Source organism: Sinocyclocheilus rhinocerous, unplaced genomic scaffold (assembly GCF_001515625.1).
Source record: "Sinocyclocheilus rhinocerous isolate Xijiao unplaced genomic scaffold, SAMN03320098_v1.1 scaffold1566, whole genome shotgun sequence".
NCBI lineage: Eukaryota > Metazoa > Chordata > Actinopteri > Cypriniformes > Cyprinidae > Sinocyclocheilus > Sinocyclocheilus rhinocerous.
Window position 1 is genome coordinate 283,553 of NW_015657516.1, and position 11,140 is coordinate 294,692.

Sequence of the window (11,140 nt, forward strand, 5' to 3'; positions counted from 1 at the left end):
GGGGCGTGTCTACTCGTGATGTGGAGGAGAGAGCTTTCAGTGCATGGGACGGACATTAGCCGAGCCGAGCGACAGAAAGATAGGGATGGCGGATAAAAAACAAAAGAGGAAAACGTCTGCGGAACAAAAGAAGGCTTACAACGTGTCTATACCGGACGCGACACTTGTCGCGTCGCACCGCGCCGCAACAGCTAAAGTCTGTCTACACTGGATGCGACAAAGCGACCATTGAAAATCATTTGAAATTTGTGTCAGTACGGTACAGTACAGATTTGTCGTGTGGTGTCGTGTCGCGCCGCGCCGCATCCAGTGTAGACAGCATCACTGATTATAAGGAGTTTTGCTTTGTTTCACAGAACTAATCGTTGCCTCGGTTGCGTACGTATTTGTGGGGCGGAACTATCAAAATAGGGGCGAGACCCTTTTGGGGTAGGGGTGTGTTTGTTTTGGTGATTTGAAATATCAACATTGGCTACCAGAAATCACTTACCCCACCTTTAACTCAACACGCTCGACTGTATGGACAATTATAGCTACATAACTTTAACGAACACAAAAAGCAGGCTACTATATTGACACAACTCAGCACACAAATGTATCAACAACTATTACAACCTTATTATATCTCACTTCCTCAGCAATTTAACTTTAACGCAACAACGCGACAATTCTTCAATGCTTGATTGTGACTGGTCAATCGCGGAATTCAGCTGTCAGAGATTTGCTCATTAATAACTGTCAAGCAACCATTACTCCATAGCAACGTTTGTACTGTATCTGTTCGGGGCTACTTTCATGTCTCTTCCATCGCTTCGCGCTAGGCTATTTCGTTTCATACAACGAAATATGACCTCGGAGGAATTCTTCAGTAGTATTAACGTATATTGTTGCAGTGTTCTTGTTGCTAGTCTGCTTTAATATAATATAGGCTACAGGTAACATTTTTAAATATATTTTTTAATTATTTAATTTGTGTTTCACGTTTTTTTTTTGAGTCTTGTAAAATATGTGGCCTATGTGGGTATTTTCTTGTATTGAAATACATAGGGCGAAATATATTTTTAATGCTTTAAAAATTAATTATTTATATTTATAAAATGTATTTTCAAAAATGTACAAAAAATAGACTGATAGTAAATATATATTTTTTATTAAATATTTTTGGCCATTTTTGTATATTTTGAAATATATTTAAAAATTGCTGTTTGGGAACAATGACCAGCTGAGTAATTATTCCTAACACATAAAATACAGTAATTTCAACATATTATATATATCAACAATCATGCAATATAACTTTGACACAGCATATACAATATATCTACAATTTAAATTTTTCCGCTTACTTGACTGTAGCAACTTTTAGACCTAATGTTAATGCAACATAAATGTACACTTACACACATCAGTACAACATACATGATTGTATCAAAGATTTTCTAATGTTATAGCGCCCCCTAGCATGATAAATGTGTGAAATCTAACTTGCAGACTGTACATTCTGTGCATTTCAGATATGATATCGCCCTTCTGCGCCTGTCCTCCAGCGCCTCTCTGAACACATATGTGCAGCTGGCCACCCTGCCACCCTCTGGACAGGTTCTGCCCCACAACAACCCCTGTTACATCACCGGCTGGGGCCTCACATCGAGTCAGTTTAGCTTCAAGTACAACAAATCAGCCATGATGTTGCCTGAAATCATTTCTGACTCATTTCTCTCCTCTGATCTTCATGCAGCTGGGGGGTCACTCTCAGCTCAGCTGAAACAGGCCTATCTGCCCGTGGTCGACTACAGTACCTGCACTCGTAGCGACTGGTGGGGAAGCACCGTGAAGAACACCATGGTTTGCGCTGGTGGCGCAAGCGACTCTGGATGTAATGTAAGAAAGACTCTCAAACAGATCATGAACTATTTCTTGTGAGAAGGTATTTGGTAATGCAGTAAACTGTCTCATTTTGGCTGCTCTTGTGGTGTTTTTAGGGTGATTCTGGCGGCCCTCTGAACTGTCAGGTCAGCGGTCAGTACGTTGTCCACGGTGTGACCAGCTTTGTATCTTCATTGGGTTGTAACACCACCAAGAAGCCAACAGTCTTCACCCGTGTGTCTGCCTACACCAGCTGGATTAATGGCGTAAGTGCAATTCATAAGATCTCATCATCATTATAATACACTTTACATTTATAATTAACAAACAATAAAGATCCCGACTGTATATTATAATACTAATTCCTTTTCATGTTTCTTGTGCCATTTTGTTAATTTCAGATCATTGGATAAGCAGGAAAAACTGAGACGATGAAAGAAAAACATCCTCCATTTAGCAAGTTTTAACATCTGCAATGGCCAAAAATACAATAAACTTTTCATCTAATCTTGGGCTGCTTTTGAATCATTTTCAAGATTGTGTCCTTGTTTAATCCATGTTTGATCAAAAACATTAAATAAATTCAGTGGTGCACTTAATTATTCAAGGTTTTATTATTGCTTTTATCTTACATGAACACATATGTTGAACAAGCCAATATTGCTGGTCAAATATTGCAAAAGAAAAACAAAACAAAAATAACCATCCAATCTTTAAAATAAGGTAATATTGAAAGAGGAGAATCATTCAAAAGGGAGCAGCATGAGATATACATACAATGCAAAAACTCTCACCACAAAGATTTAAACCCTCAAAGTACATCCACTTTCAAAATTAAACATAAGAAGATTATAAAATAAATTAGTTACAATAGATGTGCTATAGTATCGGAATTCGTACAGAGAACTCTGGAATTTTACTGGTATTGGTACTGCCTTTTTGGTAACAAGACAACACTATTATAGCTATTAAACAAAAGCTTATGATAAAAAAACAAGATAATTGAAAGAAAACAAAAGAGGCAGCAAAACCTGAAGCACGCTCATTAGCACATCAGTAATAGTGATAATGACAAATGTAAAAAATAGTGTTTTCAAAACATACAGTACTTATTGTATAAGGTCCATTTGCTAACAAATTGAGGACTGTAGTCATTTTCAACAAAAATACATTAATTGTGTGGTGGTATGTATAACCCCAATGTGTATGTAACACCATACAAAATGTGCAATACTCTCTAAAACTGTTCACAGTTATGTTCACAGTTACTATTTCTGTTGCGAGTTTCATTTTTGTACCAGGGGGATACCTTCCTGCTCAGGCCCAAAGTCCGTATTTCTTTCACTCTCTGCAAGAAAACAAAGAAATCACGCAAGGTTACAGCTACATTAAATGCTAACATGAAAAGATAAGCAACACCGATTATATTGTTTGAAACTGGAGTGGAGTTATGAATGGCAGTGAAGCAACGCAACTATAAAGCTGGTGACAATGACAATATGGTGAATGTATGTCTCGATTATATTCGAACTATAGTGTTTATACTATTAAAATAACCTTTTTTCAATGGTCAGTAAGTTAGTTCTTCACGAAACGTAAAGTATTACCTACTCAGACATTATGCAATTTCGCACACAGCGAAGCATTTCTAATCAATCACACTAAAAATAAAGGTCCAGCAAAAATTAATAAACACCATAGAAAATGTATTTATATGTAATTTAAATGTAAAGTTGAAATATTTAATTCTGCACCATTAATGCCACCAAATGGAACTGTATATATATATATATATATATGCAATTTTTACTTTATTTTACTGAACTTCAGATCAATATTTATAGTACATTTATAATGTATATATTACACAGCCCATCTTGGGGAAAAAAAGATGATTTGCAAAGGTGACCTAATATTACCTATTTTGATGATGCTGAATTAAAAAATATCAGCATTAAGTTTTTTTTCACAAAATAAGAATGAAGATTTTTCAAATTTTATATATATACATATGTAAAGTTGAAATATTTAATTCTGCACCATTAATGCCACCAAATGGAACTGTATATATATATATATATATATATGCAATTTACTTTATTTTACTGCAAACTTCAGATCACATCAGTTGTACACAGAGGCCACATAACTTCGATCAACATGCTACTTACCACGGATTGTAACTCTGAATGTCTTATATTTAGTCTCTCTGCTGCAGATGACCTGTAGTTTATAAACTCCAGTGTGTTCGGTTCTGGTGTTTGTGATGGTCAGAGATCCAGACTCATAATTCAGATTCAGTTTGCCTCTGAATCTCCCGTCAGCATCATCATATGTAGAGATCTTTTCCTTTGTTTCACCTTTAGCAATTGGACAGTCTTCAGGCCCAAACATCCACAGTATAAGGCCATCTTCTTGTATTTCAATATCAGTGTTTAGCGTGACTGAATCTCCCTCCATCCCTGACACAGTCTTCTCTTTATTTTGTCCCAGCACCACATAAAAGAGAAAAACCTGAACATTATAACAGGGAATCTTACTGCTGCAGTAGAATTGAAGCTAAATTACAGCACAAGTGTTTAAAAGCTCATTTCATTCATTCATTTCCTCACACAAAACCATTGTGATGGAAAAGAGAAGTGTTAGCATTCATCAAAACATCATCTTTTGTACGCCACACAATAAATAATTTATACAGGTTTGCAATTTAACTAATTATGTAGCGTAAACCTGAATGACTGAAAAAAAAAAGAAATCAGTGACTCTTAACAGTATTTCTAAACTATGCATGGTCTGAAATGTGAAAATCCACATTTTATTGGTATAATTTGAGAAGAGCAGAGTAAATGGGTGGGGGGAAAAAATACAAAAATTGTGCAATGAACAGAAGTGTCTGCACTGATTAAATTGTGTTAACATCAGTTTTACATAGTGTGTGTCTTTAAGCATTAAAGTTAAAATAGTACTTAATATGATCTAAATATTTAATTCTTACAGCATCACATTACTCACCGTGGGCAATAACCATGAATCTCTTGCATATACTCTTTTTGCCGCTGGTGATTTGAAGTGTATAAACGTCTGAATGAGCTCTGCTGGTGTTCCTGATGGTCAGATCTCCAGTTCGCTGGTTTAACTGCAGTCGGTCTCTGAATCTCCCATCAGGACCTTCATAGAATAAGGTCTGATTGGTGGCTCGGTTGAGTTCGGCGATTAAAATGTCTTTATCGCTAAACTTCCACAGTATCCTGCCATCATTCCTCAGCTCAGTAACATCAGTTTGTAGAGTGACAGAATCTCCAACTGTATGTTTCAGCATATTCACTGCACAAAGTCACAGTGCAACATAGGAGTGTTAATGTGCAGCTGAGTGATATTGAATACTGATTATAATGTTTTTTTTTGTTTTTTTTTGGCAAGAGTGCAGAACTTACTCAATGATCTTAAACTGAAGTGATTGATTGACAGCTTAAGTGATAATAAAAGAAGCGCTCTTTGGATAATTTGCTGTTTGAAGTTTCATTACACTCTAAAAAATGCTGGGTCAAAACAACCCAATTGCTGGGTTTGTCCCTATTTTACCCAGCACTGGGTTGTATTTAACCCAGCATTTTTTTTTTGAGTGTACACTCTAAAAGGAACCCAGCGGTTGGGTTCAAAACATCCCAACTGCTGGGTCAAAACAACCCAATAGCTGGGTTTGTCCCTTTTTAACCCAGCATTTTTTAGAGTGTATGCTGCTAGATACGCACTGCAAACCGGGATTGAGTTTGAAAAAGCATTGACTGAGTCAAAAATCAAAATCGATCTGTGCATTAAGTCTTGGAGTGTAAATGCAAACTAATACCTCTCCCACTTGTTCTCACTGTTGCCAGCTGCTTTCAATGGAAAGTAGCTAAAGCCTGCTCAAAAAGTTGCAAAATGTCAATAAATGCGGTCATACGCTAATTAACATATTTACATTCTGCCTAATGTCAGCCTTTTACATTTGTTTGCTTCTCTTCTACTCTCTACACTCACATACTGTATTTTAATATAGCCAAATTTAAAATAAAACTGTTTATTTGTCTCTCATATTTTTATATCGGTACCTTTAAGTAAATATGATTTTAAATCCTCCTTTTGAGTTAATTTAGTAAAAAAAAAAATGTAGTTACATGTTGTTGTTTTATTACTGTGTTGATTTTGTAAATAATTTGTACTTTATAAGATATACATTTTTAGCTATATTGTGCAGGTACAATCCAGCTTATTGATTATTGTTTGAAAATATTTTTTTGAGTTACTCACAGCAAACAAGAACATTGAATTTCTTGTAGGAGACTTCATTGCTGCTCTTGATCTGCAGTTCGTAAACTCCAGAGTCAGTGCTTTTAGTGTTCGTGATGGTGAGATCTCCAGTTCGCTCATCCAGCCACAGTCTGCCTTTGAATCTCTCGTCATTAACATTGTAGACGCTGTTCTCACTGCTCTCTCTATTAACTTTGGCTATGAGGGCATCTTCAAATGTCCACAGTATCAGATCATCTTCCTGTAGTTCAGTGACACCGGTCTGCAGATGGACAGGTTCTCCCTCCGTGATTTTTTGTGTGTCCTCTTCATGTAACCGAAATATAAAAATGTTTACATGTAAATCTGCAGATGAACAACTTAACAGCCACTAAAGAGCCCCGAAAGCTTAAAAATAATAAAGTAATATTTGTAGTATAAAGGATATTAAGGATATTATAATAAAGGATATTTGAAATATTAAAAAAATCTCACCTCGTACAATAACTTTGAATCTCTTCATTTTAGTCAATCTGCTTCCGGTGATCTTCATCTGATAATCTCCAGAGATTGGGATCTGGATGTCGCTGATGGTCAGATCTCCAGTCTGATGATCCAGCTGTAGCTTGTCTCTGAATCGCTCATCATCGGCGTATGAGATGTTACCAGCCTTTTTGTAGATTTGAGCGATGACTGTATCTTGAGATCCAAACATCCAGAGCACTTCATTCTCTCTCAGGATTTTAGTAGCACCCGTTTTCAGCGTGACCGAATTTCCCTCCGACACTGACACCATTTTCTTTTCTGTCTCAACATCAAGTGAATGGGGAAGATGTCAAATGTTTTAACATAGAAGAACTTGAATAAGCTTGTACATTAATGATCACAGATGAAAGGGTTAACCCTTTAGCAGTCCTGTAAAATGTAACTAAACACACTGGAACGCTAACAGGTTAATTTACAACCTATTTTGCTCTTGGCTGTAATGCTGTAAAAAACTGCAGTCATGTTCATTTATTTGGAATACCAGTGGAGGATGTTATCTGAACATATTGTTTGCCAAGCCATGTTTGCACTGCACTAGGTAGATTGCGTTGGTCATTATAGAAATGATCTAGCTGCGTCTGTATTCTGTGCGCATTGTTGATCAGCCGCAGAACTTTCCATTCCCATCAGTGCTTTTTGCCCTGTTTAGTAAATATGGCCCTAAAACCTTTATATGCCTATCCCTATTGCTATATTAGCTATTGAAAACACTTACCTTTCTGTTTACAGTATCTGAACATATAGTAAATCACACCCGGAGATACAACCACAAACAGAAGGACACAAATGAGCCCAATATAACCAGTGGACAGACCCGGTTCTGGAACGGCTGAAGAGAGACGGTCATTAGTGTAAGTATATCACATGTGGGGTTCCAGCATGAGGAAAACACTCTTTTAATCTGAAGTACGTACCGACAAAAATATTGAATCTCTTGTATAGTGTTTCTTTACTGTTGGAGATCTGTAGCTGATAAACTCCAGCATCTGTGGTTCTGACGTCTCTGATGGTGAGAGATCCCGTCTGATTTTCGAGATGTAGTCTCCCTCTGTATATATCATCTGAACTAAATGTGATCTCATGAACCTTCATGTTCAGTTCAGCTATAAGACTGTCTGGATTCTTAGGTCCAAATGTCCACAGTATTAGATCATGTTTCTGTGAATCAGTAACACCAGTGTGTAGAGTAACAGAATCCCCTTCTTTCTTGTTTTCTAACCCGGCAAAAATCACATCTGGAAAACAAACAGGAGCGAGGAGGAGTAAGGAAAAGAAACATAAAAATAGTGTCAAAATATCTGAGCTTCTCACCATGGACAGTAACACTGAATGTCTTGAGGAAGGTCTCGTTGCTGATGATCTTTAGATGATAATCTCCAGAGTGTTTGGTTCTGATGTCGCTTATTATCAGAGATCCAGTCTTATTGTCCAACTGCAGCCTGTCTTCAAACCTCCCATCATCAACATCATATAATGAGACTATCTGCGTTTTCCCATCAATTTTAGCGATAATATTGTTTTGAGATCCATACATCCACATCAACAAAAATATTCTCTGTATTTCAGTGACATCAGTGTGTAGAGTGAGAGAATCTCCCTCCTTCACTGACACTTTTTCCATGTCCCCAAACACACCTGCAGTACAAACCGAAACAGCTACTTAATTTTTTTAATATCAGTAAACTACATTATAACTGCAATCAATCATTTAGGATGATGCCAATTGATGTTAATACAGCCCACAAAACAATACATAATAATATTAAACATGACAGAATTATTCCCATCATATAATGTCAAACACATATAAGCAAACTAGAGACATTTTCATGTCACAGAAACTGTGATGTGCTCAGGGAATAGACTTTTAACAAATAGCAGAGAATAAATCAAATGGATATAAATGTTTATTTGACGTTTTCAAGACGAGTATATATGACCAAATATGAGGGCCATTCCACCGAATGGGTGCCATTTCTGTCCCTAGGACATTATATGTACAAATATGCATAACAATTTACTATAAAATACATTTTATTATTAAGCAAAGTGTCCTATATATTTACCTAACTGCAAATGTAAAATATATAATTTAAAAAATTTATTAAATTATTAAAAGCTACCTAAAACACTGAAAATATAGCATTTGTACATGTCCCCAGTGTTGAACGCTACATTTTAACATGAAATATAATGTTTAAAATAATATTTATTTTGCATTTTTGTGTACCTCCATATCCCACCTGTGCTTTAAATACATTTATTTCAAGATAAATCTATAATATTTTAGATCAAATACACATTTTAGTCGTGTCCCCAGGTTTTCACTCAGTCCTGTTACCCTAACACCTAAATTTCTGTCCTGTGGCAATTATATTAGACTCGTCATACATGGAATGGTGTTTGAGTGTGAACTGCGCTGTAAGAAAACAACATCCAGAGAAAAACTGAATAGGCATTATTCTTAATATACATTTTTATTTAATATTTATTATTTTTCGTTATGCATATCTTATCTCATAACCCGTCCCCCTACCTGTAAACATAACCCTAACAAAAACCTCTGCAGACCACTAGATTTAAATAGAAACATGATTTAGCCTTTTTTAGCAGTGAGGTCAGCTCTCAATGTTCAACACTTTCACTATATCAGTGCGGGCATTATATACATATATACACATATAATGGATACTCATTCCTGTTACCCAGTTTCATTCCTGTTACTAAATAGTTTTTCTTAAAAAAATAAAAAAAAGGTTAAACCAATATTTTAAAATTAAGTTTGGTCCATCATTCATCCCATTGTTTAATAAATTGCATCATAGAAAATTGATAAGCTTGAGGTTTGAGTCGCCTTTAAAATAAATAAAAAAATGGGTTTGTGTATTTTAGAAAAATACACTTTGTGTAGATAAATAGGGATTTTTTTTTTAATGATCAAACCAACAATTTCTTCAAAATAAACACGTGCCTGAGGGGAAAATGAAGGAATTTGTTGACATATTTTAAAACATGCTTTTTAAAAGACATAAGAGTTTTGGTAACAGGACTGAAAAAAATTAATCCATCTTCCACTTAAAAAATGTGTAAAAAATGTTTTAATAAAGTTACCCGAGATGGACCAATAAAGATTTTGAATAGTTAAATATGTGTATTACTAGATTCAGTCTTAAAAAGTTTTTAAAAAGTTTATCTATAATGCTTCTATTTTCAAAATGCTTCTATTTCAGTATTTTTATTTTAGCAAAAATCTAGCTAGTTCATGAATATTTTTGTGGTTAATTAGGGCTTGCATAAATAAAAAGGTTGGAAACCACTGATTTAGGGCACACAGATCATATACAATCATGGTTCCATTACAAGGTAAATCATTTTCTTAATTAGCAAAGCCCTTTAAGCACTGTCCCAATCAACCAAAATGATGCTGTCCCATCCACCCAAACTGTGTTTTTCGCAGTTATTAAGTTTCTTAGTAAATTGTTTTCTTCCTCATTTGAATATTTCCGTTTTATCAATAGCCTATCACAAAGAGGGGGAGCGCACATTCATCTGTTTTGAATCACAGACTTTGCGCTTGGTAGAACTTTTTCTGAGATTATAAATACACGATTTGTACTAATAATCGAGACTCGTTGTATTTCGCTTCTTCTGCTGGTTCCATTCATGCACAAGATATAACAACATGAAACCGAAAGTACTGAAGAAATAAACCGAAATCAACTTACCGTCCAAAAATAATACGAAAGAAACAAATAAAAACACTTTCTTCATATTGCTGCAGAATTCAAGATCATGATCCTGACTCGAGTTCCCGTCCTGTCCTTTTCTTACCAACACACCCAAACAGTCTGAGTCTGACAGAAAACTTTCACTTTTGAAACGCCTGTTAGCAAAGAGCATTACTGCCACCCACTGTAAGCACTGCAGAAACTATCCTTAAATACACAGTAAGGAGTCACTGTGGTCCTGCCATCCTAATACAAACGTTTGCTGGTTTATGCAAATCTGTCTTTAGTCTAATTTCAGCATCTTAAACTAGCAATTGAGCAAACTTTTGTTTGAAGTATTTGTCATTGTGCTCATGGGGGCAGAAATGAGTTGATAACATTCTTTGAAGAGCCAAGGAGTGACAAACGGGTAGGCTAATACTATTAAAGGCCAAACCTTAACACACACTCTTAAGAAAAATGGCTCTTAACGATTCCGGATTATGATTCTGGAAACAATAGCAGAACCCTTTTTATAGGGTGCCGTAAAAACCATGTTTTGAAAGTGCTATTTAGTACCTTTATGGTGTTATGAATAACCTTAAATCTTTTTAATGACAGTTTTATTAATATTTCTTTCTTAATATTATTTATTATTGTTTTACTGCTCTCACTGCCTGGTATTATAATAACTTGCAGCTTCTATTATTAAAAATGGCCACAATCATGCTCTTGGTCATAAAAATAAATGT

The 11,140-nt window shown here is 35.5% G+C and overlaps 2 protein-coding genes across 2 annotated transcripts in view; one reads left to right on the forward strand and one right to left on the reverse strand.

Moving 5' to 3' along the window:
* LOC107721235 (elastase-1-like) overlaps positions 1-2,373 on the forward strand; it is an 8,573-nt gene extending 6,200 nt beyond the window's left edge. Inside the window, exons 5-8 of the mRNA XM_016529165.1 lie at positions 1,515-1,651; positions 1,739-1,881; positions 1,983-2,132; positions 2,268-2,373. Coding sequence (XP_016384651.1) covers positions 1,515-1,651; positions 1,739-1,881; positions 1,983-2,132; positions 2,268-2,279 — 442 coding nt within the window. The 3' untranslated portion in view covers positions 2,280-2,373. The remainder of the gene's footprint in view (positions 1-1,514; positions 1,652-1,738; positions 1,882-1,982; positions 2,133-2,267) is intronic.
* Positions 2,374-2,857: 484 nt separating this feature from the next.
* On the reverse strand, positions 2,858-10,552 carry LOC107721243 (uncharacterized). Its single transcript, XM_016529172.1, has 9 exons — positions 10,407-10,552; positions 7,993-8,316; positions 7,596-7,916; positions 7,397-7,510; positions 6,631-6,939; positions 6,157-6,462; positions 4,879-5,190; positions 4,038-4,343; positions 2,858-3,214 (listed from the first exon to the last, which is right to left on the reverse strand). The coding sequence occupies exons 1-9, from the start codon at positions 10,450-10,452 to the stop codon at positions 3,153-3,155; spliced, it is 2,100 nt and encodes a 699-aa protein (XP_016384658.1). The 5' UTR covers positions 10,453-10,552; the 3' UTR covers positions 2,858-3,152.
* Between the last annotated feature and the right edge of the window lie 588 nt (positions 10,553-11,140).